Source organism: Phycodurus eques, chromosome 10 (genome assembly GCF_024500275.1).
Source record: "Phycodurus eques isolate BA_2022a chromosome 10, UOR_Pequ_1.1, whole genome shotgun sequence".
Taxonomy (NCBI): domain Eukaryota; kingdom Metazoa; phylum Chordata; class Actinopteri; order Syngnathiformes; family Syngnathidae; genus Phycodurus; species Phycodurus eques.
Window position 1 is genome coordinate 13826212 of NC_084534.1, and position 27861 is coordinate 13854072.

Below are 27861 nucleotides of genomic sequence, written 5' to 3' on the forward strand. Positions count from 1 at the left end.
AACCTAGGAAATCTAGTTTGCGATGGTGTCTAGAAAATAGTACCATTTTTCTTTTTTTTACATACTGTACCTTGTTTTTTTCTCATGAGAATACACACACACACCCTGCCAACACACATCCTAGAGTGCATTGGCAGGATGTGTGTGACCATTTGAGCTGACAGCTGAGACAACAGAGATGTAGCTCGGGTGCCCTGGATAGTGCAGGGAGGCTAACAGGCCAGGCACCAACAAACAAGACAAACAAGACAGAGATGGAGAGAAGGGAGGAGGAAGAGGGGCTTTTGGTGTGTGTAGTTCCATGTGTGTGAATGTGTGTTAGGAGAAAAGTGAGGGAAGGAAGTAGAAGGTAACACCCCACATCAGAATGTGCACGAGGCAGGTCAACTCAACGTGTGCGCTGTCCGTGTTTTTCATCGGAAACTGTCACTCTAGGTTAATGATATAGCTTTTTTATCTAAACAACAGAAAACAAAACCTTTTGAATGACATTGTATCGACATTATTTTTCCCATGAGGTATCAGCACCTCATAGCCTTGATAGTTAAATATAAGGAACAATGTTGTCATTTCTAGGGCCACAAACAAAAAACTAAAGTATGTAGTGTCCAACGTGTTCTTACAAAGGCGGATGGATTGCACGTATTTGAACGATCCCTTTAAATGAAGCAGCAGTGCAGAGTGAATCCATGTTACTTCTGAAGGGCTGTGATGGGGAAGACACGACTACACGTATGTATGTACAGTATATTATAATTTATTTTGTGCTGATTTATACTTTTCAAATGTGCATTTTCTTTTCATGCAACTTATTTTTCCCCCCTTCATTTTTTGCACTGATAGTTATTTCATTTATTTTTCTATGAAGGTGTTATTCTTTAACTGCACATCAAAATAACACACTCAACTCAACTAAACTATTTATAGTTTTTTTTTTACTTCTTCCTACTTCCTTTTTAAGCCTAAACTGTGCTTAACAATAAGTCAATTGATGTTCTTTCTTTTTAATTTCTTTTACTTTGCATTATATTATCTTCTGTTACATGTTGATATGTTCAATAAAATAGCAAATCACTATTAATTCATTGTCAATCTATAATTCAGATACAAAACATGATGATAAAACAGTATGTGCTTGTGTTTTAAAAGTCACATAATTTAATTGGATTTTTCAATGTCGATCCACAGACAAAAAAGTCTTTATGATTGCTGTTCAGCGTTTGATTAAAGTGTATTGCTCACCTTCAGAAGTATGATCTTTCTTTTTTTTATTCGTTTATTTTTATTTTTTAATTCTGTGTCTTAAATTTTGTGGCTTTTTGGCACCGTGCAAAATGTTTTACACTACACTTTTAACTGAGGATGCTTTCGTTTATCATAATATTTTATCAAGATTTCTGCTGGAGAAATGAAATGCAGCTTATGTGTGTTCTGTTTCCGACACTTGCACAATATAAAATAATTATACTAAGAAATGCAAATGTATCCATCAGGGTATGTTTTATGATACGGTGTAAAATAAATAAATAAAATTCACACTTGAGAAAATAAGTGAATTTACCTGCTGCCTCTTCATTTTAGTCTGAAGACCCTAATATGAACCATGGCTACAAATCAAACTTCCCCAAAGTGACAAAGGTGATAAAAAGGAGGAAACTCAAGCAATAAGGAAGGACAGATATGTACCTATATCACACTGGGTAGTTGACATGGACACAGACCTCTGCACATCTGTGTGTTAGTGAGTGTGTTGAAGTGTGTTCTGACCTGCACGGGGCTCTGTTTGACCTCGTTGCTGCCGGGGGAGTTGAGTCCAGAGGCCTGCTGGAGGAGGAACTGTCTGGCTGCCTGAAGAGCCTGCAAGAGTCAGAGCGGACATGATGGTAACATGTACACTGGGTCAAATGGTGCTATACAGTGGCACATCTAAAGTTGAATTCAACCACAGCTTCCTGGATCATTTTTGCCTCTCAAGTCAAATAACACAGGAATTTAAACAGAATCAAATGTGACTTTTTGTTGCTTCTTTGGTTGTGTATGACGACATGCACATTATACTGTACGTGGAATCTCAGCATACCTCACGGGAGCTCAGTTCAGCAAGTATCAAAGATTTGTGTGAAGCTTGGTCCAAAAGAAGGAGCAACCTCAACAAGGGGTGCCAAGAGAAGAGGAGGAATACAAACCAGAATATGAAAAGAACTGCAGTGAGTAGACTCACATTCAAAACTGTCATCACACATTACTTGTCACCGAAGTTGCGGTAGAATGTTTTATTTTTTTTAAACATTTTAAAATAGTTAACTTCTTATTATACTTGAGTTCAATTTCAAATTCAACATCTGTCATCAACGTTAAAACAGTTGGATTGTTTCTATTCTTTACTAATAGCAGTGGAATATAACTTCTTTCATACTTGTATGACAGTTTAGGTAAAATGTTAATAAGGGTTTAATAAGGGTTTCATAACAGTGAAAGTTTGACCCTGTCTCGGAATATGAACATATCAGACCACTTATTTTCTATATTCTTTGTAAAACATTGCACTCACAAAATGAGCTTCTATGTTTCAAGCGTGTTCATGTATGCTCAACCTCACACCACAACATGCTTTTCAACTTTGGAGAGAAGAAAATGCAGTCAAATACCGGCCACTCCTTTCTACAGCATACTTGACTGTAACTGTCCTTTTTAGTGACTTATCTCCTCCAAACTCCTTACAAATGTCCTATTTCCATTAATTTGGTACTGCCTCACTCACGCCTGCACCCTTCACCTCCTCCTCCTCCTCCTCCTCTTCTGTCTCGCTGCTTCCCCAGTTCAAAATGGCTTGTCCATATCCTCTGAGGCAGAAGTGTGTCAGCATATCGTCATGTGTGTCACTTGCACAGTATTTATGTGTCAGTGATGTAAGGCGACCCTGATGCACATTGGAGAGCCTTGCTGCACATCCCCACTATTCCTCCTCCTCCACTTCTCTGCCCTCCAGTGCTGTCCAGTCAAGCCAGTAACACCAACTCCCACTGACTTTCTTCAACTTACATCTCCTATTTGTCCTCATACAAGTATTTATATTATCAAAAATGTTGCCATTGGCGTGTTAAAACTCCATAACGTGCTTTTGTCAAGACAAATCCGTTTCAGAGGCAAAGGTGTTTTTGCTGGAATGTCTGAACTGTGGCGAAAACAAAACAAGAAAACACCCATTTCAAAACACACGAGCTGTGCACACACACAGACACACAAACACACCCTCGTGAAGGAGGGTTAGAGAGGGGAGACAGCAGGATGCACATTTGCTTCCTCTGACTCAAAGGGGAAAGGTTCCTTAGTAAATATTGATTCATGAAAGTCTGTGTGTGTATGTGTGGACACCACAAATTAACGGCCGCAGCTCGTCAAGTTCTTCAGCGTAGAAGATCTTACGCAACCGCGCATTGCCAGAAATGAGTTCTAATGCATCACTTGACAACAAGTGGGATGAGAAGAATGTTGTTGCGAAAGCGTGCAGCACAGAGTTACTGTACAATGTCACACGTTTAATGAATTGTCAAATTAGACGCTCTGCCAGATTAAGTAACGTCTAATTGTAAAAACAGAGCGGGAGATTAGAGGGAGGCTGAAAGAGACAGAAATGCTCTGTGCAGTCGCGATGATGAAAACCATCTGGATGGAACGCACTTGCAACATTTGCTGAGACCGCAATTAAAACACACATACACAGATGTGGCTGTGGACGTGCCTGTATACATACACACACACACATGAATTTTAACACTTGAACAAAAATTTCGGGAACCCCCTCCCATTTACTGGTTTGACCTCAGCATTAAAACAAGCACAGACACACAGACACATATACACACAACCGCCCAGTTTGTTGGCATGTGGTGTGAATTAGGCCTTGAACACCATGTCTGCCCAAGAGCGAGTGTGCGCTTTTGTGTGTGTGTGTGTGTGTGTGTGTGTGTTGGCAGGAGTTGGGAAGCCATGTCTGGCAACAATAAAGGACAATTCCACCCAAATTACCACCCTGATTACCACTATATTAAAGAACCATTTATGGCTTTCATAAACGCTAGAACAGAGCAGAGGTGATGCCTGTCTCCTCTCCTATGCTTCTATTCATAGATGTGCTTTTGTGAAGCATGTGACAAATACATAGAACAAAACCCCCAAATACGTAGAACAAACCCCCCCCCCCCAAAAAAAACACCACAATGTTTTTAGTAAAGAAAAATAGCACTGTGTTGTACAAAAAAAATAAGAAAATAAAATATAAGAGAACGTAAAGCGATAAACTGGTTTTATATACTGGTTTAATTACTAGGGCTCTGACTCAACCTCTAACTCCCGATTCGTTATTCGTGTTGACAGTATCGAATGACTTCCGAATCAGAATCGAAGTGTTACTCCTTGTAGTATTCCGAAATAAAAACATGTCATAGTCCAACAAATGAAAAATCCAAATTGAACGAATGAACCATAAAGAGAATAGGCTGGCACGTCAGGCTGCGGCTTCTCCCTCTGGAAATGTTTTTTTTGTTTTACTTTAAAATGGCTTACTTTAACCAGGATCAATCGCTGTACCATGGTCAAAGATAAAACCAGAGTTGGTTTTGCGCCAGTCGGTGCCGTAAATCATCGCTGGCTGGGACCAGCTGCCTCCTTACTAGCTAGCTAGCCAGCTGGCTAGCTCTCGTCATCTGATCATGATGATCAGCTGCAACAGTGAACTACAACTGCGCACATGCGCAGGAAACTATCTGCAGTGAGTCCAAATGGCATCGGCCATAAACACAGGCTAAGAAATCATGAACTATTTTGTATTTTATAAAGTAAAATGTGGTGTAGCTCTTGTCAAAATAAAGTAGCATGTTATTCTTTGACTCTTTGTTATTTGAGAAAATTCTGATTTAATGATTGTTTTCCACACCCACTCGAATCACAATTCGAGTCACCACCGATTTGTGCCAAGCCATAGTCATTACTGTACGTACTGTAGTATTTGGGTGTTGTATGTGAACCTTTAAGGGGCGTGGCCTAGTGAGTCATTACTAGTTGGAGTCGGTTAGTTTGCGTGTGAGTTGGCGTCCTAAAGCAGCTCTACATTTTTTGTGTTGGACTGTTTCTCCTGTTCACTAATTGGCTGAAATGACATCAGAGAATGTGGCTCTCCTGGCCCACACATGAGGGCATTACAGTACTTTAATTTCTCAATTTTCTTTTCACTTCACATGAGCGATGGCATATCTGAAACTCGCTTACAACTAAATTTTGACTCGCAGCACAAAACAAAAAACAGACGGAACTCTTAAATCAAGGTACTACTGTACCATTAAGCACTGTGGGGATTAAAGTTTAAAGTTTTCTAAAAGACGAACTCCCCCAAAAAATAATTACAGACATCCGGATGCTCAGAAAAACACAACATTTAAATGAATTATTATGATTGTAATTATTATTAGGAATCATTCTTAGATATTAAAATAGTAAAATTCTGATCTTATCAATTGCAGTGGCTACACACGTAATCATTCCCCCACAAATCTACATTGACAGAAGTTTAATTTGGATTGTTACAAGTCACCCTTTTCCATCATTATTTGCCAAATAAATGATTGCGCAACTCACATTTTCCCACACAAAATAGGAAATGTGTATAACATTCAGCGTGAATTGGGAGTGTACATCTCCTAGATTCCGCAGTTGTGGAGGTGTGAGAGTAAACACAACTTGGCTGTAGATACAATGGATGTGTCTACACTTTTAGTGTTAGCAAACAGAACAATGACGCACTGCTCGGTGACTTATTAAGAGGCCATGGATGGGTTGATTGCATTCAAACAAATGTATCTTACATGCAATGTCATATTAACCTTTACAAATCAGTACAGAACATTTCTTATGCTTTTGTAACCTTATATACGGTGTGAATTATGGTATGACCTTAAAATTTAAACACCCTAAAGTTCGGACAATTTGGAAACCGACAACAATTTTCGGAGAAGAAAATGCCTCCCGAGGTTAAAACTGAGGATGTTTCCTTTGTTCTTTCATCTTTTCCTTTATAACCCCACCACAGAAGGGTAAGAGTGTAAAAGAAGAGCAATATGATGATGATGCAGTCATTTTTCACTGCGTCTGTCAAACCTCATCAGAGTTCATGGTAAACACACAATTTAGTTTTATTATAAAGGGATTTAGGTCTTTTTACACTTTGTATGAAAGAGTTAGTTAAAAAGTGCATCTTCAGTCACATGTCATCAAAGGATGAGTAGTTTTAGTTTTTAAAATGTGTATGACAGGTAAAAATTAAAAAATGTGAGTGGAACTTTGGCCATATTAACTATATGGCTAATGACAGTTTGGCTCTGGAACGGATTGATTTATATTATTTCCTTTGTGGAAAACATTGGAGGTCAAAAAGCGTTCCGGAACAGATTCTTTTATTCCACTGTGGATAAAAGATTTAAACATAGAAGTTTTTTTTTTATATATATTCCCTTTTTTCCACATGACTTGGAAAGCTGATGCATCATTGTGGATTTAGTTTCAACACTTAAACTGTAAATTTGTGTTGTGGTGGCTGTCAAGTCATAATCCCATATAGCGCTGTGTAAAGTTTACTGGAATGATGTTTGCCCACTGTCCTGAACACACACGCCGGCACGCAATTATGCATGCGCGCACACTAATTTTGACGTAGTCAAGAAGCTCTCCTCATTGTTGGCCCTCCTCACTCATTCCTCATCTCTCATCTTCACCCTCTCTTTTTCTCTCTGTGACCCGGGTGAGCTCTAGGATTGTAACGCACGCGCACACACACAGACACATACAAGCAACTCCTCCAAAACGCCCGCCCCCGCCCCCCCCACTCCAACCCCCACCCCACCCCCCCAAACCCAACTCTCTGTTCCCCCTGTGGCATTCCTGGGGGCGCACTGCACCTTTAAAGAAAATATGAGAGAGGCCTAAGAGGGAGGCCCAACAACAGAGTCTTTGTGCTGCCGAGGAGCACACACACTCACAAACATACACGCACACACACACACACACACACACACATCAATGGTGTCAGACAGGTTTTATTAGAGTGAGAGAGGTAGGAGGAGGAGGAAGGGGAAGGAGGGGTGACGAGGTCAGCGCTCAGCTTGGAGGCCTGAGAGCACACAGTGCGAGTGTGTGCGTGTGTGTGCGTTCTTCTGACTTGTCATCGCTCCCCTCTGTAAATCATCGCCTCTGACACAGCCTCTAATAACAGCGCATTTTTTAATTCAGCAGGGTCACCCACATACACATGTGCACACACATACACATGGCAACGGTGAGGACCAGTCTCACCCCATAATAAGGTTGTGAAAAACGGCTGACAACTGAGTTCCGTTTAAACGAGGGTGCAAAGGAGGGCATGTAAAGACGATCCATTCAGAGAAAAGGAGAGACATTTAATTTCCCTCTGCACATGTGCGCGTGTGTCAAGCAAATGAGGATCTCAAGGAATATTTCTGCCAATTGTAACAGAGCTGCTGCTTGATTTGTGTACTTTTCTAGCTGCCTTTGTGCAGCATAGAACTTGACATTGCGCCTCTGTACTGTGGACATTTTGACTGTTGTACACAAGAAAAATGCTAGGATGAGCTCCTTTTCACTCCATTAGACTGTGTGTGTGTGTGTGTGTGTGTGGTGTATGTGTGTGTGCCTGGTTGAGGTTGCTAAAGCAAACAGGTCTGTCTGTGTGTGTGCGTGTGTGTGTGTGTGTGTGTGTGAGAGTGATGAATCTGGCCTCTAATCCATCCAGTGTGTTTGGGTGAAACAGGGAGAGAGAAGCAAAGTAATCTAAACAGAGTGAAGTCTAGAATAGGGAGGGAAAAGACAGGTGGGTACCATATGTTGGAGTAATCCATCAGCAGTGACTGAAGTCCATTGTTGATGGCCAAAACGAAACAAACCTGCCCCCCTCTCACCTTCTCTACAGTCCAACCATCCACTCCTCATCCCTCCCTCCCTTTCCGGTAAACAGTCCCCGGGGCAAGCACTAGGTAGCTGTCCTAGAAGGAGGAGGACAAGGAAGGAGGCAGGTGGTATCACATTTCTTGACTTTGACCAAGAAGAATGTGGGGAAAGAAAAGAGGAGTGAGAGGCCCATTGTTTCATGACTGAGCGCAACTGAGCAAGTGCACAAAATGCATTGCAAGTACAGTATGTCATATACTACCTGCAGTTCCATTATTGTAGCCGGGAGGGCGCTTTGCGTTCTCTCTCTCTCTCTCCCCTCCCTTCTCTGTTTTCAGCACCTGTCTCCAATCAGCCTTATCACCACCAGTATATAAACCTGCCTGTTCCAGGAAATCCTCGCCAAAGTATTGCAGTTACTTTCAGTGGTACTACGGCCCATTTACCTCCCGTAAGTCACCCTATTCCTCGTTCCCTTTTTGACTCCTGTGTCTCCTTGTTCCAGTGTGTTTTCCTCCCGTGTTCCTGATCCACGTAATTCCTGCCGCCAAGCCAGCCACCTGTCCTCACCGCTGCCTGCCACCTGTCCACACCGCCGCCTGCCAACCCACCTAGGACCACTGCCATTACCTCTAATCAATAAACTATTAATCCTTTCACATCTGCCCCCGACTGCTCTTGGATCCAGCCACTTTCTATTGGTGTCAGAATACTTCGGCCATTATGGACCCAGCAACTCCGGAGGCACTGATGAACGCACTCACTCTCCAAAGAGCATAGGAAAACAAGAAAAGACTCTCCAAGAACTCATGGAATCCCTACATTCCCTCACACAACAGGTATCCCACCTTTCTTCGACGATGCTAGCTAACCCTCCACCTGTAAGTACGCCTTCCGAGCCCGCAGCCTCAGCGCCACCATGCCTCCTGCATAAAGAACCTCATGTTCCGCCGCCCGAGCCCTACTCCGGGAACCTAGGTGCATGTAGCCAGTTTCTACTCAATTGCTCACTCGTTTTCAACCTTCAACCATCCCACCGAACAATACAATCGTATCGCCCAGCGGCTGTGTATCTACTGCGGTCAAACTAGTCACTTTATTTCCTCATGTCCCCTCCGCCCAAAAGACCAGAGCGTTGTGGTGAGGCAAAGCTCCATCCCCTCAAGCTCTCCTTCTCGCATGACCGTTCCCACTTGCATTATAGTTTCGGTTCTTAACACCCCCATCACTGCCCTGATTGATTCCTTTGCCGATGACAATTTCTTTCATGAAGCCATAATCCACCAGCTCCAAATTCCTCTCCAACTGCTTCCGTTGCCAAAGAAGGTCACAGCCCTGGATGGCCGTATCATCTCCGCTGTTACCCACCAAACTGTGCCATTCATCTTTCTTATTTCAGGAAATCACCGCAAAATAATTTCCCTTTTTGTTATCCTTTCTCCGGATACCCCATCAGTCCTTGTAATTCCCTGTCTTAAAAAACATAACCCCACCATAGACTGGACACACTTAGCCATCACCGGATGGAGCCCTCACTGCCACTCACACTGCCTGCTCTCAGTTATACCTCCTTCTGGTACACCACCACCCTCTTCCATGATCGTTGACCTGTCCGGAGTCCCTGGAGAATATCATGATCTCTCTTCGGTATTTCGTAAAGACCTGGCCATTTCTCTAACCCCCCCCCCACACACACACACACACCCCACCGCCCGTATGACTGTGCTATTAATCTGCTGCCGGGGGCCCCTCTTCCCTCCAGCCATCTCTACAACTTTTCCCGACCTGAGAAGAGGGCTATGGAGGACTATATCCATGACTCTCTGGCTTCCAGACTCATTCGACCTTCCTCTTCTCCAGTTGGGGGCGGCTTCTTTTTTTTTTGCAAAAAAAAGACACCACTCTCCGCCCATGTATTGACTTCTGTGGTCTCAATGATATCACCGTGAAGAATAAATCTCCGCTTCCCCTCATCGACCCCTCATTTGAACCCCTCTGTGACGCCCAGGTATTCACCAAATTGGATCTACGGAACGCCTACCACCTCATCCGTATCCAAGAGGGGGACGATTGGAAGACCGCCTTCAATACCCTTCTCGGACACTTCGAGTATCTGGTCATGCCATTCGGTTTAACCAACGCCCCTTCAGTTTTCCAGACATTTATTACTGACGTCCTCCGTGACATGATCAACGGGTTCATATTTGTATACCTTGATGACATCATCATTTTCTCCCGCTCCCCCATAGAACACCGCCTCCATGTACGCCAAGTCATTCAGCGTCTCCTTGAAAACCGGCTATATGTTAAACCTGAAAAGCGCGAATTCCACCTCTCCTCCGTACACTTCCTGGGCTACGTCAACTACAACCCGACCCTGCCAAGGTGCAAGCAGTCGTTAACTGGCACACTCCCACCATCCGCAAAGAACTACAACGTTTCCTTGGTTTCGCCAATTTCTAGCGTCGGTTTATCCGTGATTACAGCAAGGTCGCTATTCCCCTCACTAGCCTCACATCCGCCAGCTCCCTCTTTCGTTGGACCCCGGCAGCATCCCAAGCATTCAACAGACTCAAAATCCTGTTCACCAGTGCGCCCATTCTTCGCCACCCCATCGATATTGTCTCTGACACAGGTCCTCAGTTCCCATCCCTGGTGTGGAAGGAATTCTGTAAAGTGGTGGGCGCAGCAGCCAGCTTGTCATCGGAATATCATCCGCAGACCAACGGCCAGACGGAGTGGGCACACCAATCCCTGGAATCAGTCCTCCGTTGTGTTGCCGCATGCAACCACTCCTCCTGGAGCTCATTGAGTATGCCCTCCGGACGAACCCACTCCACCCCCCCGGATTATTGACGACCATCCGGCGTTCACGGTGTCGCACATCCTTGACGTGAGGCCTAGGGGGAGGGGGTTCCAGTACCTAGTCGACTGGGAAGGCTATGGGCCGGAGGAGCAGTCGTGGATTTCCCGGAAACGAATGTTCGATCATACCCTTTTGGACGACTTCTACACGGCTCACTCGGGGAAGCCCGGCAGGACGCCTGGAGGCATTATTGTAGCCGGGAGGGTGCTTTGCGTTCTCGCTCTCTCTCCCCTCCCTTCTTTGTTTTCAGCACCTGTCTCCAATCAGCCTTATCATCACCAGTATATAAACCTGCATGTTCCAGGAAATCCTCGCCAAAGTATTGCAGTTACTTTCAGTGGTACCACGGCCCATTTACCTCTCGTAAGTCCCCCTATTCCTCGTTCCCTTTTTGACTCCTGTGTCTCCTTGTTCTAGTTTGTTTTCCCCCTGTGTTTCTGATCCACGTAATTCCTGCCGCCAAGCCAGCCGCCTGTCCTCACCACGGCCTGCCACCTGTCCACACCGCCGCCTGCCAACCCACCTAGGACCACCGCCATTACCTTTCATCAATAAACTATTCATCCTTTCACATCTGCCTCCGACTGCTCTTGGATCCAGCCACTCGCTATTCGTGTCACAGTATGTCTGAAGGGAGAAGGGCCTGTAATACACTTCTAGCCATATAGATCTACTCCTCCCCCAGGGGAGTGCAGGAAAAAAAGGGATGGATATAGAGGGTGAAGATGCAGAGAAAAGACCGTCACACTCAACTGCTTCTCTACAGGACTGCATGCTTTCTGATTTTGGATCGGCAGGAGACATGGCTTCACAGGGAGGGGCGGGGCGTATTTGCTTCACAATCCTTTCTTTAGTTTTCTTCACTTTTTCGGGGGTTGTTATTGAAGCTGAAAGCTAAGCTAGAGCTAGTTCAGAGCTGCCCTTCCTCCTGGGTCACCTCCATGATCCCTAATATCCTCTGCCCACTGGGCACCATCACTCGTGCACCTCAAAAACCAACCACACTTTTATTTTGACTGACTGACTTGGACTGGGGTTACTTGTTTTGTTTTACTACTCTAAGGACCTTATATTCTTTATGCTCCTTGGAGCATAAGGTACACTTTCATAATCTAATGTGATGCAATACAGTAGCTGGATCAAGAGTCCTTTCCAAAATGATCTATTTTCACTTAATTTGTCCTAAAATTAGGTAACTGATGGTGTCGTGGTACACTCGCCTGACTTTGGTCCGTTCCCACTCAGTGACGGCGTGAATGTGAGTGTGAATGGTTGCCCGTGTCTATATGTGCCCTGCGACTGACTGGTGACAAGTTCAGGGTGTAGTCCGCCTTTCGCCCGAAGTCAGCTGGCATAGGCTCCAGCACGCCTGCGACCCTAGTAAGGAGAAGCGGTTCAGAAAATGGATGGGTGGGTGTCCTAAAATTATTATTAATGAATTACAACTATATATTTGTCCATCTATCTATGCAAGTGACATATAGTGGCATGCAGAACAATTAAATGATCTTATACAATAAAAGGCAGACGATACAGTAAACCTGTGCATGCACCGGCTGCCATTCGTCCAACAGAATAAGTCAAGGCTTCTTACGATGATATCAGTTTTGTGTTCTATTAAACGCCTACATTTCACACAGTTAAAAAAAATATTTTTAAGTAAATTGAGACTAGATCATTCATATTTCTCTATTTATATTTTCGTTTATACTTTTCGGTTTGTTTAGTGGTGTGCCCAGAGATTTTTCTAATGTTAAATGGATGCCTTGTTTGGGAAATTTTTACCGAATACATATAATTTACTAGCTTTTTCTGCCGTTATCAAGTATTATGGCTTTCTTGTGTAAAATATTCCCAAAGTTTTTCATATTGCTTTTGTATTGGATCTCATTAGACTGAGCATGTCTACCTAAATTATTGAAGTACCTACCAGTGATTTAAATATTAACAATACTTTTTAATTCAATTTAACTTTTTTTCTGATTTTAAAAATCATTATCAATATACTTGAATAAGACAAAAATCACAGGGTTCCTCTGAGTTAACATGAGTTGTGTAGAATTTATTTAATCAAATATGGTTCATTGACCGTGGGAGATTTTATTACAGTGCAGCCAATGTTTTTTTTTGTTTTTTTTTTAGGTACGCAAAAGCATTGGAAAATACATTTTCTAAACAGCTGGCAGCATCATTAAATGTAATACTTGATTCATTATGTCAACTGACAGAATGAATCTCTCAACAAAAACTAACTGAAACTCAATAGTTTAATTTTGTATTGTTATTGTTGCTATGGTGCAGACTCCTCAGAAAACGGCAAGTGGATCAATGTTTCCTGGAGGTAAACATATATGAGCAGGGTGCAGACGGAGCAAAATCCTGCTAAAGCCTCCCAATTTTACAGTGAGTTACAAACAGAAGAGGCTCTGCCAAGTCTTTGCCCTGTTCCTCTGTGTCGCCCTCACACAGGGCTTCTCTTTCTCTGGAATTAATCATCTCCCTCACCAGCTTTGCAACCATTTGTTTCCACTCAAAACGACTTCAAACTGGCTTCTCACCTCTAGAATGAGAATGGCAGCTCAATCTCTTGCTGAGCTGCCGCTATCTGGGACACCTACAGAAACACTAGCCAAGCGCAGCACTCCTCAGCTATTTAATGTAATGTTTCCGCAATATAAAGGCTCCGTTAGAGAGCTGAGGTTTTAAAATGGCTGAAGCCAGCTTCTTTGGGCCCAGACTGACCATTAAAGAGAGGAAAGACCGTGCGCTAGTGCCAATGCAATAAAAACTCACAAACTCCAAAAGGAACATCAAAAAAATGCTGTAATGCTTGCCGATTTTAGATTTTTTTTTCCACATCTTATTTTTCACAAAAGTGACCTGTTTGAAAATTCAGGAAGGCCCTTGTTTTCCAGATGGTTCTATTCAGTGTAAAACTGTGTGGCGGAATGAGAAAACCTCGCCTTCCCGACAATCATCTAACGTTTCTATTGATTCGCAGGGGTATAGACGTAGTCATAAAGGTTTAATGACTGAATACCCAGGACTGCTTTATATCATTACATAATTTACCATCACACTCACATGTCACATCCTAAGAAGTAGTAACAACAAATGATTGCTCAACATTTGAAGAATCCAACGAGGTGAGAAGGGCCAAGAAATAGAGAAACTCCTTTCCTTACAGTATAAAAGGGGCTTCCTCTGTACTCTGGGCCTCATTGCAGAGTCGGGGCGGCTAACACACACACACACACACACACACATGCACGTCATACATTATATGGACATATGCAGTATCCCTGCGGTTTCCAAAACAGCTCGTTTGGCAAGAGAGGAAGGTCTTACTCCAGACAGACTCAGCCCACAGCAGAACACACGCACACACACACACACACACTGACACACACACACACACACACACACACACACACACACACACACACACACACACACACACACACATACATTGAGCCTACTATTAGTTCGCCCTCATCATGTATAAGTTAGGATAGTTTAGTAGCTTGGTCATGCTCCAGGGCAGAAAAGGCCACTTTGCTCTTATTTGGTTGACCTCCAGAGTTGAAAGCGCTCCTCCTCCCCAACGAGAGAAACCCCTTAGAGGGGAGGCTGTGCGGGCCGGGCCATGATGAGCATAGTTCTAGCCTGGCACCCAGGCCGCACATATGGAAGCCGTTTAACTGTTATTATTAATAACCAAAAGGAGAGAGTAAAAAAATTAAACAAATAACACATGCAAGTAACTGCCAAGACCCAGCTCAGGAGACAGAGTGAAAGCACACTTAGATGTAAACAGAGACTGTCTGTCATGTGCACATGAACACACACACATGGAGACAGACGCACAGCAAGACAAATGTGCACACAAAGGCATATTGGTTATTCAGAAAAACTCCTTCCTCGTCAGTGGCCTATCAGATTATTGCCTGCATGCCTTGATAGAAGAAAATGTCTTTCATGTTTTTGGTTCAGAGAGTTTTTACACCTGGCTGTGGCTGTGGGGCAGGACACACCCTCACACCCAACCCTACACCACACACACACGCACACACAGACACACGCAAACAGCGGAAGTGGTTGAAAGATCAACAGTGGCTGACTGCTGTGCAAAAGGTTGTACTGATGGACAAGCATAAGACCTTGAACTTCAAAAGCAAGGGTGGGGGATCTTTCAAAAAGAGGAAGTGGTTACATTTCAATTACATAATCAGTCTAAAAATGGTTGTATTGATTTTATTTTAATGAAATATATATCCATCCATCCATTTTCCACACCACTTATCCTGGCTAAGGTTACGGGGCGCTGGAGCCTATCCCAGCTGACTTTGGGTGAAAGCCGGACTACACCCTGAACTGGTCACCAGTCAGTCGCAGGGCACATATAGACACGGACAACCATTCGCACTCACAGTCACACCGTCACTGAGTGGGAACTGAACCCACACAGCCAACACCAAAGTCAGGCGAGTGTACCACTACACCATCAGTGACCCGAGATATATATATATATACACACACACACACACGTATATATAAAGTATCTATCAAATATTCTACAGTATAGTAATGAATATATACTGGATGTGGAAAAATGACGAAAGTCATCACCCCTTGTCCCTGAGAGTCCAAATAAAGCCAAAGGATGAGGAAAGAGTTACATTCTTCTCCCTGTTGACTTTAATCTTTGCTTGAAAATTGCCCAGACAAAGAGCCGACACACACTAGCTAATTAGAAACACTTTAGTCCTATGGAAGCTATTTTGTGCATGCTGTGTACATATAAGTGAGTGCATCTTGGGTTGTTTCCTGGGTAACTACTGTGCCGCGTTTTAATTGTGCCACTTCTGTCTTAAAGAACTCATTCTCCTCTCGATTTCCATTTCTTTGTGTGATGGTAGAGTGACATAATCAGGGACTTTAAGAAGGTAGAGGTGAGACAACATGTGACCTGTTTGATCCATTTGCATCTAAAGAACTTTAAAAAAAAACAGTCTATCAAATGATTGCTACAAACAAGTCCCTACTAACAATTACATATACAGGACGACAAACCAGAAAAAAAAAAGGAAAAGTCTGCCTCTGCTTGTGTGTTTAATCACAAAATCATTTAATTACATTATGCTTGCGCATCTGCATGAGCAGTGGAGTCCCCTTGCATATTGTTGTGTGCACTTCCCTCGTTATACGTGTGCGTGTGTGTGTGTACGTGTGTTTGTGTGTGTGTATGTGTGTTATTTACCTGACAGCACAGGCAGGCCTTCTGAGCTTAAGTGCTTCTAAACACTCCCGTGACAACCAAAACCGACCTCAGCTCTCCAGGTGCCCGGGCAAATGTGTATAACTCAGTCTCCACAACAAAGATGGGGCAGACACACACACACACACACACACAAATACAACACACACACACACACACACACACACACACACACCAACCTACACACAGATTCTTTTTAGTTGGGTTGCTATCTGTCTTTTCTTGTCTCAGAGCTTCTTGGCTGACTGGGTCAACCAACCGTGACTGTGTCCATGCAGGCTTATCTGGCCTGCTGAACCATTTTTTCAGTCCGTCTACGATTGATCCATGTAGCCTTGTCGCTGAATTGTAGACTCACAACAGTCAGTGAGTAAGTTCAAGTGTATTTTATACACTTTTGGGCAAGTCACACTCTCTATGATGGCATTTTTGATCACCTCAGAGATGGATAGAACCATGGCTGCACCTGAAAACCATGTATGCCAATGAAGCCAATTCAGTCTCTCTCAGACTCAACACTCAATGACCAAACAGCAAAAAAGGTAATGAAAACGATGCACTCACTATGGAAACTCACAAAAACACAGATCTGTGAAATAATTTGTTGAATGAATATCTTTTAGCTGGAAATGTGAAAAAGAAGAGTGGGTTAAGGCTACAAGTTGTGTTAGATACTGTATATTCAATTGTTAATACTTTATTTATATTTGTATATATTTGATGTAATAATTAATTTTTGGAGAATGATTTACATCACCAATCATATATGAGGATTCTGTTAACTTACAGCATAATGTACAACATTTTAATCAACTATAAAACATTTTAAAAAGTAACGAAGATCATTTTAAAACAATAACATTTAACATGACCAGTTTCAGCTGATAGACACCTAGTAAACTAATAAAATTGTATTTAACTCCAAAAAAGTTGAAATTATTTTTTACTTAACACCTGAATAAGAAAGAATATTTGAGGACTGTCATACTTTTGCATATTAGCCATATTCTAGTGTTTTTAGGGGAGCAAAGGTCAGAAAACAAAAACAGTGTCGCTGGTGCTTTGGAGACTCTTGAAGGAAGTTGGTGTTCTATAGTGTTCTTTGTATTGTGGCCCATCCAGCAGTGGGTGTTCTGTGATGCTTGGCAACCCAGCCTGGCCTCTGGTGACCTCTGAACTACAATGACCTCAATCATAAAGAGGACAGCCTGGCTGAGACCAATGCAACGCTTTTAGGAGGTGACAGCACTCAGAGAGAGGCCCGCCACTGATTTAGTGGCCTGCGCATATGACAGTGGGAAACATGCATGCACACACTGGGAGTTACACTCCCTCAAACACGCACACACACACGTATAACGAGGGATGTGTACACACCAATGTGCAAGGGGACTCCACTGCTCATGCAGATGCGCAAGCATAATGTGATTAAATGAAATCCCACTGCACTAAGAAATCAGAACGTGTTGTCAGGAAATGTCGCTCTCTTTCTTTTCAGGGGTCACCCCATCACCTCCATCTCCCGTGCACCCCTGACCTGAAAGTGAACTCCAGAGGAGAGCTGGAGGTCACACAGGACATAAGTGTCCCAGTGACCAGCATTCACCTCCCATTAGTTTGCAAGTCTTCTCTGCACCCCACCTCCATCCAGTTCTCAGACTGCACTGCAGTCTTTTCACACATGTGCCCAGAACACTTATCATATTATCAGTGTTTGTGTATATCTGAAATCTGTATCAGTTCCCCCCAATCTCAAGTCATCACTGCGGCTACTTAATTACACCCTTCATTAACTTACATCACCCATGTGCACGCGTGAGAGTGCTTGTGTGTGCATGTGTGTGCTCGCGTGCGTGTCTGTGTTATTGTCTATCTAACTTCATAAGGATCCGTTTCAGTGTGAGGCCTCGAGTGTGACGACATTTTGACACACCTTTAAAGGACTGCTTGAGAATTAAGACTTGGGTTTAGGGGTAAGGTTAATGTGAGTTCATCTTCGGGTAAACCTTATGTGTAGACACTTAGAGATGGTTAAGGGCTATTGAAGGCATAATGGCAAGATGTTATGTGTGTGCTTGCGAGTATGTGTGAAGGACTAAAACAAGGATATACCTCATTAAAAAAAATAGAACATGACAAATGGGAGTACGGATGGAGGGTCCAGACCAATTTCTAAAACTGCTTTTTTCCTCAACAAGTACGCCTTTGATAGCCTTGGGGAAGGCAGAGCATGACTACAATGGGCCTCACACGTTCTATTTGCTTGCAGGAGTAACTTAAGGCCAAGGCAGAGAGAGAGAGAGAGAGAGAGAGAGAGAGAGAGAGAGAGAGAGAGCGAGAGAGCGAGAGAGAGAGAGAGAGAGAGAGAGAGAGAGAGAGAGAGAGAAAAGCCCAAACTGATGAGTGGCACACCTAAAAGGAAACGGCACCTTTTTGTCGCCATTTCTCTCTCCTTCCTTTCCCCTCTTTCGCTGTCATCGCCAGCTGCTACTACTACTGTGGCGGCTGGAACACCAGAAGCCATTAATTGATGGCGAGGGAAAAAGAGGAGACAGCGATGTAGTAGTTTACTGCAAAAAAAAGGGGAGGAGGTGGATGAGAGATGTAAGGAAAAGGAAAGTAGTGAAGACACCTGGTACTCGTCAGAACACGCATACCGTTTTGAGGTACAGTATGTGAGGATTTATCCTGCTTACATTTCTGGTTGGCTATGCATCATTGCACGTCTACACTCGAGCAACTCAACAAAGTGCAACACACTCTCACTTTTCCACCTCTCCTCACCCTCGCCCTGGAACACCGCTCTTTGTTCTCGCTGCCTCCCTCCTCCCTCTCCCCTACATGATGGGGCAGAACTGGTTTTTCACCCCCCTCTTCGCTTTCTCTCCACTGCTCTGTTCTTTCTGGGGAGGCAGACAGGCCACATTCCACAGGGGGGCCCAGGCGCCCATTTTCTGACACGTCTCAGCGCTACACTCCTCCCTCATACCTCTATTTCTTCTCTTCAGACCCACCAGTGACCACCAGCTTCCCTCCCAGCATGTTTCCCCTTTGCCCCTCATTTTACCTTCAAACCCTGCGGCAGTTTTGACCATCTCTTTGACCCCTCCTCATGCCACCCTCGACACTCACCGGACGCAGCATTAGGTACACCAATCGAATGACATGTAAAAATGAGGTCTGACTGTCAATTGAAAACAAAGCATTTTTGACAGCTCGTAGATTTCAGTATTATTCAGGTATACTGTACCTAATGTTATTGCCTAAGAGTGCATATGTCCCTCCCTATATGTGTATTTACTGTACATGCATGTTTCTGTGGAGCTATGGTGGTAAGACTGACAAAGAGAGGCCATATGAGGGCTTTGACAGTAGGACATACTGTAAATGTGATTTCTCCCAGGGGCCTGAGGCAAAGATGACAGTATGTTCCAACAACACAGTGCAGTCAAGAATTCTGAATAGGAAAGTAGGCAGTGTAATGTTTTACACAACACTGCACAGCCCCATGTTTTTTTAAATATATTTTGGTGTTAAGTGATTGGACTGCTAAACTTACCAAGTCAACTGCCTCCTAGTTGTAATGCCAAAATCATATCAGAATTGAGACAAATCATGCCATTTTTACAATAACTATAAGCTTATTATCATGGTTGTAATTAGTAGTGGGGTAGAACTGCGTGGCAGCATATTGTGCTGTGTCAAATATTTTAGACCCTTTACCCCATTTGAATCGAATAGGTGAAAGAACCCCTTGACAGTATGAGACGGTGCATTTTTAAAACACTTTAAACCACAATTGCTGGACAAAATGTTAAAATTAAAAACTTACTGATAGTGTCAATTGTAAGATCAACTGACTTTTTTTTAATATATAACTACGGTAGGAGATGTATCAGTGTACCTCATGTTTTGGTTGGATAATACGCTTTACAAGATTTGTGTGATTCGTAATGCAATTTTACAACTAAAGTACATGGTTAATCATCAACTTCCCATTACTTTTACAGACTAATCAAACGCTAAATGGCCTAAAATTTTCAGTCTGTGTACGCTGACTCTAATTAGTAATTTGTTTAATACAGCAAATTACTGTGAACTTATTACTAACACATAGCTGCAACAATCTTTTTTAGGTGGGGTTAAAATCTGGAGGAAAGGTTGGGCTTGTCTTCTACAGTCTACTGTGGACTGAAGCAAAAAGAGGTTCAGTGAGTGAGAGGAAGTGAAAAAGATGGAAAGAGAGAGGGAGGCATGTTTGTGGTTGGTAACCCGCTCAAGAGAGGAAATACCAACATACGCACACACACACATACACACACACAGGTGCAAAAACATTGAGAGCGAAGACCCGTCCGAGAGAAGAAAGACTTGCTTTGTGTGCGTTACAGGTTGGGTGTTTATGTATGTGCATTAGTGCATAACTGAATGTGTGTGTGTCCTCGGTTGAAGGTTGCTGAGGAAGCAACGTGAGGATGTAGTCAGGGGAAGGGTTGGCCAGGTGGGGCAGAACTGAAATGGAAGGGCCTCAGGTCGAGTGTTCCATCAAAAACCTGAGGCTTCATCCTAATAATTAGGTGGAATATTTTAGGAGGCAGGGGTTTCCTCATCTACAACATGAACAGGTGTCATGGTGGATTCCTAACCCAACACACACTTCCTCGAATTTGTCATGTAGAACAGCTAAAATGCCACACATATAGAAATGTCCATACAGTAAAGGTACAATGTCATGGCTTGTGCCACACAATTTAACTTATCAAACCACACAAAATCACAAACCAGGAAGGGCCATCATTTGATGTGGCTCAAGTTTGTGTGTGTGTCTGCGTGTGTGTTGTATAGAATGTGGGGCTTCTGGGTGGGATGAGGGGACTCTGACGCACTGGAGGAAAAATAAACAACCTAACTGGAGACACGACTCGCCGATGTGTCATACATACAAACACTGACAAACACTTCATGCATGAGGGACAAAATAAAACAAATGAACACAGAACACTGACACACACGACTTGTGTTTCTGTGTGTGTGTTTGTATGACACTGTGAGGATCTCATTGCTCTACCCACAGGAAAAAATGGCCCCTTTTAACCTACTTGGGGCTCTAAAGTCTGATATGACTTCAGTGGGAAACTTATTAAAGGGCAGACAACCCAGTTTGTCAAAAGTTGCCATGTGTGTATATTATGTAACAGCCTGGTGTGTACATGTTGTTCCACGCAACATACAGTACACACGTTGCAAAAGTGAAATGCTCTTCAACTCGACGATCATGATTAGAGAGGTGCATAGGAGAATGCACACACACCCACCTGTTGCTGTTGCAGGTGCAGTAGATCGACTGGGCTGATCTCTCCATTCGTGTCTCCGTTGGACCCGCCCTCTCTCCCTCCCCCTCCGTCTGATTGGCTGCTGAGGCTGCTGACTCCGTTCTGGCTGGACGGTGTCGTTCGAATGGTCTCAGAGGCTGATTCCACCATCATCACTGGCACCTGATGGTAGGCGGACAGGATGGGATGGGATGAGGCGGGGTGGGGATGGAGGTAGGGAGGGTGAGAACAACACAGGTTAAACAAAAGCGACCTGGGCAGAAATCCTGCTCCTATCTGAGAGGGTAAACAAGTCGGGAAGCTAAAGCAAACACATGCCGAGATAGAGAAGTGACTTGTGTGTGCTCGTGTGCGTGCGCTGCATTTTGAGAAAAGGCCTTTTGGTCATGAACCACCCACACACAAGTGGCCACAAAGCGACACCTGAAGCAGATTTTTGTCTGCATGTAGATGTGTGCGTCTGGAAGCGTACGCACGGATTAGGATCAGACAGGCAGCAAATCTAAACTGACAAGGCTGCTAATACCCTGCGATATAGTTAAATAAAACACGCATTTCTCCAATAATCAGAGGTGGCATGTGTGCGCTGTGTGTACGCCATGAGCAGGTTGGTCTTTGACAACGCTTGTTTGAAGCGCCTTCATAGAGCCTCTCTAATTAGAGTGCCCTCCTTCCACAAAACTAGACAAAACGCGCCGTTCCTGGATGTGTTGTTGTTTTTTTTTGAGAAACAACGCCTTGCAAACACACAGGCACATTTGCCATCGTTAGGGAGTGCGAGCGTGGGAGTGCGGAGACGCACACACACACACACACACACACACACACACACACACACACACACACAAGTACACTCATATAGCACAGAAAGCGCCTAATACAAAAACAAAACAAACCTTCATGCAAGCACGCAAGCTGAGAACTCCTAATGACATGCTCAATCTCGCCTTTCTGCCTTATGCAGTTTTAGAAATTAACACACAAGCGCCGAGTTTTAGATGGAAACTTCTGATGCACTCATTTCTGCAACCCACAGTGGGTACACAAAATGCCATCGAGACATTCTACCCACCAGCTCTGTGGGACTGTGTGTGTGTGTGTGGCTTTTAGAATAGCACAACTTGTGCCTTCTGTGGAAATAATAAAAGACATTTCATCAGAGATTCCAACTTTTCTTTGCCTCTTCGACAAAACGTGTGTTTGTGTGCATGTATGTGTGTCTATATTTTCAATGTGAAAGTATGACAGCAGGTGAGTTTGGGATAGAACACTAGCGGCCCCATTAATGGGAAGTTTCCAGATGCTTGCTGGGGGACAGAGGCCTAAACAAGTTAATGTGCAGGTGGAAAAGATGCAAGTTTAAAGGGTCAGCGCTTCCAAACCCTCAGAAGCTTTTTCGTCTTTTGCTATCTTGTGGTTCTGGTGCATATTATTCACACAATGGATACAGATTTAACTTATACATTGTCACATCTGAAAAATAGGATTTGGTGATAAATGGCAGTACTAGAATGTCATTACATAAAACAAGACGCCAAATCCAACTCACCACCAGAATAAATGACAACTGTGGGCTTTTTGATAAATAGTTCAAACTCATTTTTGAGCCTGGAAACAGCTCAGTAGACTTTTGTGGTGACATTATTGCTGCTTAACAGCTACAACATCTGTTGAGGAAAAATCTCCAAATTGAAGGCTCGATTACAGACAGATTGCGCAACCACAAGATGAAGTCACCAGTCACGGTTTTATCGAAAATTGATCAATGCCAGCTAAATGTGTGAAACGACATTGCAATTTTGTATTGCTGTCACCACTCCAGCTCTCAATCCATTTACACATGTGACACAATACTTTTACTATCACGATAACTAACTTCACAGACCTTTTATGACCTTTTCAATGCTGTTTTTTTACTAGTGTGTAGCGCAAGCCTTCTTTCTGTTTAGAACATTGTGACCAATAAGACAATACTAGAAATCAATGTCACATTTGCTGCTTTAAACAACCTTTTCACATACCTCATTACCAGAACCCTATGATTTCTCCCAGCCAATCATGGAGAAAATGTAAAAGTATAAATGCGAAAAAAAATTAAAAAGTAAAAAAAAAAATAATAAAAATAGTAGTACTAAAATGTTTATTACAAAGAATAGAACTCTGAGCTGAAGAGATTAAGCAGATTTAATAGTGTATCTAATTGTGATATATGTGTATTTGCTCTTTTTTTTAATTATTATGATTATTTCAAAAGCCAGGTGTTGAAGACTACTCCAAGCACTTGTTCAGAGTAATTATATTGCTACAGTTATTTCCACATCAAATAATGTGGTATTTTAAGAAAATATTACTATCATGTTGATACTGATTCTGATTCTGACTATTATTATGCTTATGATGATGATGATTACATGAAGTTACTGAAGTAAAAAATGTGTAGAAATATACTACAGTAATCTTGTGGTTGAAGGTGCTAACAGTCTGGTCAAGAATTTTTTCATAATAAGCAGCCACTTGAAAAGCATAAATCAAGAGTGCAGTACTTCCTAGCATCCTCCCCCCTCGCTCCTGGCACCCATCCGCCTGGGAGGTTAAGACTAAGAAGTAGAGCGTTATTGTGACATTTAAAGCTAGTCACTTAATCTCCAACCTCACTCCTCTTCCCAACCATCTCGCCCTCCTCCACGCAGACCCCTGCTAGGTCAAACTACTCCCCGAGGTAATATTATGAAGCCATGCATAGTGCTGAGTGATCAACAGATCCACTGACTTTGCAGCGCGCTACAAACTCTTGGCGTCATCACACGTCTCACTGAGCATGAATCACTGGCCGCCTATCAGGCCCACTCTGTGCTGTAATGTACTGCACACCCATCTGCTGCTAACGCTTCCTCATTGACCTTATTAGCGATATGCTGTGGAGATAGAGCTCGCAGGTGGACAGGGACCTAATGGGGAAGTGAGCACATAACCTGTCTTTCACACACACACACACACACACACACACACACACACACACACACAGTCGATGTGCTATGCTGCTCCAAAGGGTGTGTAGTCTGTCATATCCTGTAATGGGTGTATATAAGCTGGTGTAATGGAGGTCGGGGAGAAGGCAGGGGCATAAATCTAGCCTGAAGTCTTTGATTAGGCCTATGATGCATGCACACACACACATAGCTCTAGGTTAAAGTGTTCCTGGCAGCGAAAAGGAGCGGCTTGTGAAAAGGCCTGCCTTGACGCGCTGTCTGTCTGTCTGTGCGTCTTCTTCTTCATTGCTCTTCGAGATCAGACCCCCTCAAGCTGAACCTATGACCTGAGAGTGTGTGCGGAAGAGACATTCCCACTGTAGCCCAAGGGGACATCGCGAGAGGGCTAGAGGGATGAGGGAAGGCTGATCAGAGAGCTAGAGAAAAGGGAAAAAGCTGTGTAATTGGGATTGGGAAGACACAAAATAGGACTCAACATGTTCCTGATGACACTTGTCTTTCTACTGTAATAGATTAGCTCACAGGCAGGCTGCAAAAGTGTATATGTATGTAACTGATGTGATTGATGAGCAGAGACCAGTCCTGTTTTGACATGTAGCTTGTTCAGATGTTCCCGAAAAGATTCCCCTCATAATCAGCCAAACTCTTGACTGTTCCTTCCCACTGCGCCTGGGGGGCAGTGTGGGGGGAGTTCAAACAACTTCAATGCCCGGCGAGCGGCTTCACTCTGTGGCTTTGTTAGCGGGATTGGCTCTGTCAGATTCCTTCTGGTCAGTGCTCATCACCACTCCTAAACCAGGTTCACTCCGAGTATACTGAATATGTGTGAGTTTGTTGTGAGAGCCAGCGAGCAAGCATGCAAGTGAGAGAGTTGTGTACAGAAAGTATTTGTGTGTGCATCTGTGTTTACAGCAGCTTAGTGAGATAATAAGTCTTTATCATGTTATGCCTCATGTGGGAATATTTCCAGTGGTCCCAGAACGCCTGTTCTGTTTCCTCCGCCTTGCATCAGCTCACAGGAACGCTGCTTATTAGGCAAAGAAGTGAGGGAATAAGTGTGGGAGGGAGAGAAGGGGGAGGAGGAGGAGGTAAAGGGGGAGGAAAAAATGTCTGTACCAGTATGTGCACTCCATCCAATCTGCTTTCATCCTACTCTTGAATCATTTGTCTTTCCCTGCCTGTGGTTGCGCCTGGTAACTAGTGGCATGTTCAACCCTGGAAAACATGAAAGTTCTCCCCCTGAAATAGAATCCACATTGGTTATGTCTACGATCTTTCATTGTTCAAGCCATATATCTGAGCAAGTAAGACAAGAAATTTGAGAAAGATTGGAGGAGTCCGTGTTGACATTGAATGTGTAACATGTTTCCTTTTACGCAAACCTGACAGGTGCTTTTTTATTACACCCTGCTTGCTGTCAGCGTCCACTAAAATCTTCCCTTGACAAACACACTTTCGGGATTTCTCTTCTTGAAAATCCCAACTTAGTTTATTCCTGCGCTCTGCAGGGAGATGAACTTCACACAGACGACTCATCATTTAGAGACATTTTACACATCCATAGTCTCACACCAACTCAACTAAATAAACCATGACACCTCCCCCCTCAGGCATTGTGCTCTCGCCCCAATCCCCAGAACAAACCCACCAATCAAGTCTGGCCTCTTAGGCCTCCATTAATATCACATGTGACACAACAACTAAAAAGAGTGAGCAAACATTGAACTTGTTGACTAAAAAGATTTTTTTTAGTACATTTGCATTTGTGTAAACTGCTATGAACGTCATGGAAACAAGGCGTGCTTGCATAATCCTAGTTTCAGGGTTCAAGACATACCTCCAGTACTGTGGATTCTGCAACTTAATGACATTTTACTATTTCAATATTTTCCATATAGTATAGGACTTAAAAAACATACAACAGTTTAGCGCCTTGCACCATTCCGATTTACTTTACACACAAATTAAAAATATGACTGAATTTTAATGTGAGGTCATTACGTAAAATTATAAAAAAAATTCACTAAATAAATAACTTGCAGGAAACAGTAAAAAATTTTCAGTAAATGTCCAAAAGGTAAATTTCTGTGTTTTAATAAAATGATAAAATAGTTAATCCAATACATATTTAAACAACTGTAAGGAATAATTTATTGATATTTATTTTCAAAAACATCTGACAGTGATGATGTTTCATGCGATGTCATATTTCAAATATCGGCCAAATACTTGGATTAAAAAAAAGTAACTATTTTACTTTTTTTCAGTCTTTTAAAACAGCACAGGAGATGTCCTGCCTTGTCCACTGATAATTTAGATCACTAAAGTATAAAGATATACTATGTCTCGACATTTTAAATGTAGCCTAATGCAACACATACTGAGGGACAAAAACTGCAGAAGACCAGGGATACGATGAGTATCTGGAGTAGCATTTCTGAGCAGATTATTAGCTTGAATATGAGGAGTCATGAGATCATGAAGGAAGCAATAACACATTCACTGAAGCGTACAAACACATAGAGCACCATATCATCGGTTGCTTCCTCTGCAGCTAGTCGTGGACGCAAATCACGCAGGCTCGCGGCAGGTAAACTTCAAACGCGAGCTAAAGCTAACAGGCTAACAGCGGCGCTCCAGGCCACGCTGGCTGCCTGCCAGTGCTAACAGGTTGGCTAACATCAAAGAGCTCGGTCGGGCTGGATGCCTGCGGTTGCCCTGGCCCCGCTCCAGCGCTAACAGGTGAGCGCTATTATCCCACACGTAGTCGCGTCACATGTGGGCCAATATAGTCGAGCGGCTGGCGGGTTTAAAGAGCATCGTCGGGTACGAGAGAAGCTAATCTGGACTTTAGTCTGACCTCAAGTGTGCGAGTAAGATGCCATCGCCGTTGTGAAGATGGAAGAGGAAGGATAACGAGAAATGAATCAGACAAGCCACGGGACTGACTGCGGCCCCGGCTTTTTATCTGCGCATATGTGTGAATGATTACAAGTGTCCGCACATGTCTGCGTGGTGTATTTTTGTGAAGACAAAGTCCTTGTTTACAGAGCCCATAAAGATTAGCCTCCCTCGGTCAGGTGGGTTCTGGAGCCATAGGTAAACACACAGAGCATTCCGCACCCATGAGATCGCTCGGCGAGTGTGTGTATGTTTGTGTGACCCGGACAAACATACGCTCTTAGGCCCTTCCTTCAGAGAGCAGTAAGTGATTTACCAGCTTGCAGGCCACTGTCGGTTTAAAATGGTGAATACAGACACAAAGGTACACACAAATATTTGTAGAAGGAGCGGACTTCATGCACACCTCATTTATCTGAGCTGAAAAATCACGGGTTGTGCATTCCTCAAGAGGTAAAGTTCACGTGTAAGTGATCATGTGGATGAAAATGGGGGAGGGGGGGGAATAAAAGAACGCTCCCCTTCATCTCTCCCCTC

At 43.3% G+C, this 27861-nt stretch overlaps 1 protein-coding gene across 4 annotated transcripts in view; it reads right to left on the bottom strand.

The window, feature by feature from the left end:
• foxp4 (forkhead box P4) overlaps positions 1–27861 on the bottom strand; it is a 101607-nt gene that overhangs the window by 48663 nt on the left and 25083 nt on the right. For all 4 annotated transcript variants that reach the window (XM_061687460.1, XM_061687462.1, XM_061687458.1 and 1 more), the window contains exons 2-3: positions 21416–21595; positions 1768–1857 (exon numbers count right to left, since the gene is read on the bottom strand). In XM_061687460.1, coding sequence (XP_061543444.1) covers positions 1768–1857; positions 21416–21586 — 261 coding nt within the window. In that variant the 5' untranslated portion in view covers positions 21587–21595. The remainder of the gene's footprint in view (positions 1–1767; positions 1858–21415; positions 21596–27861) is intronic.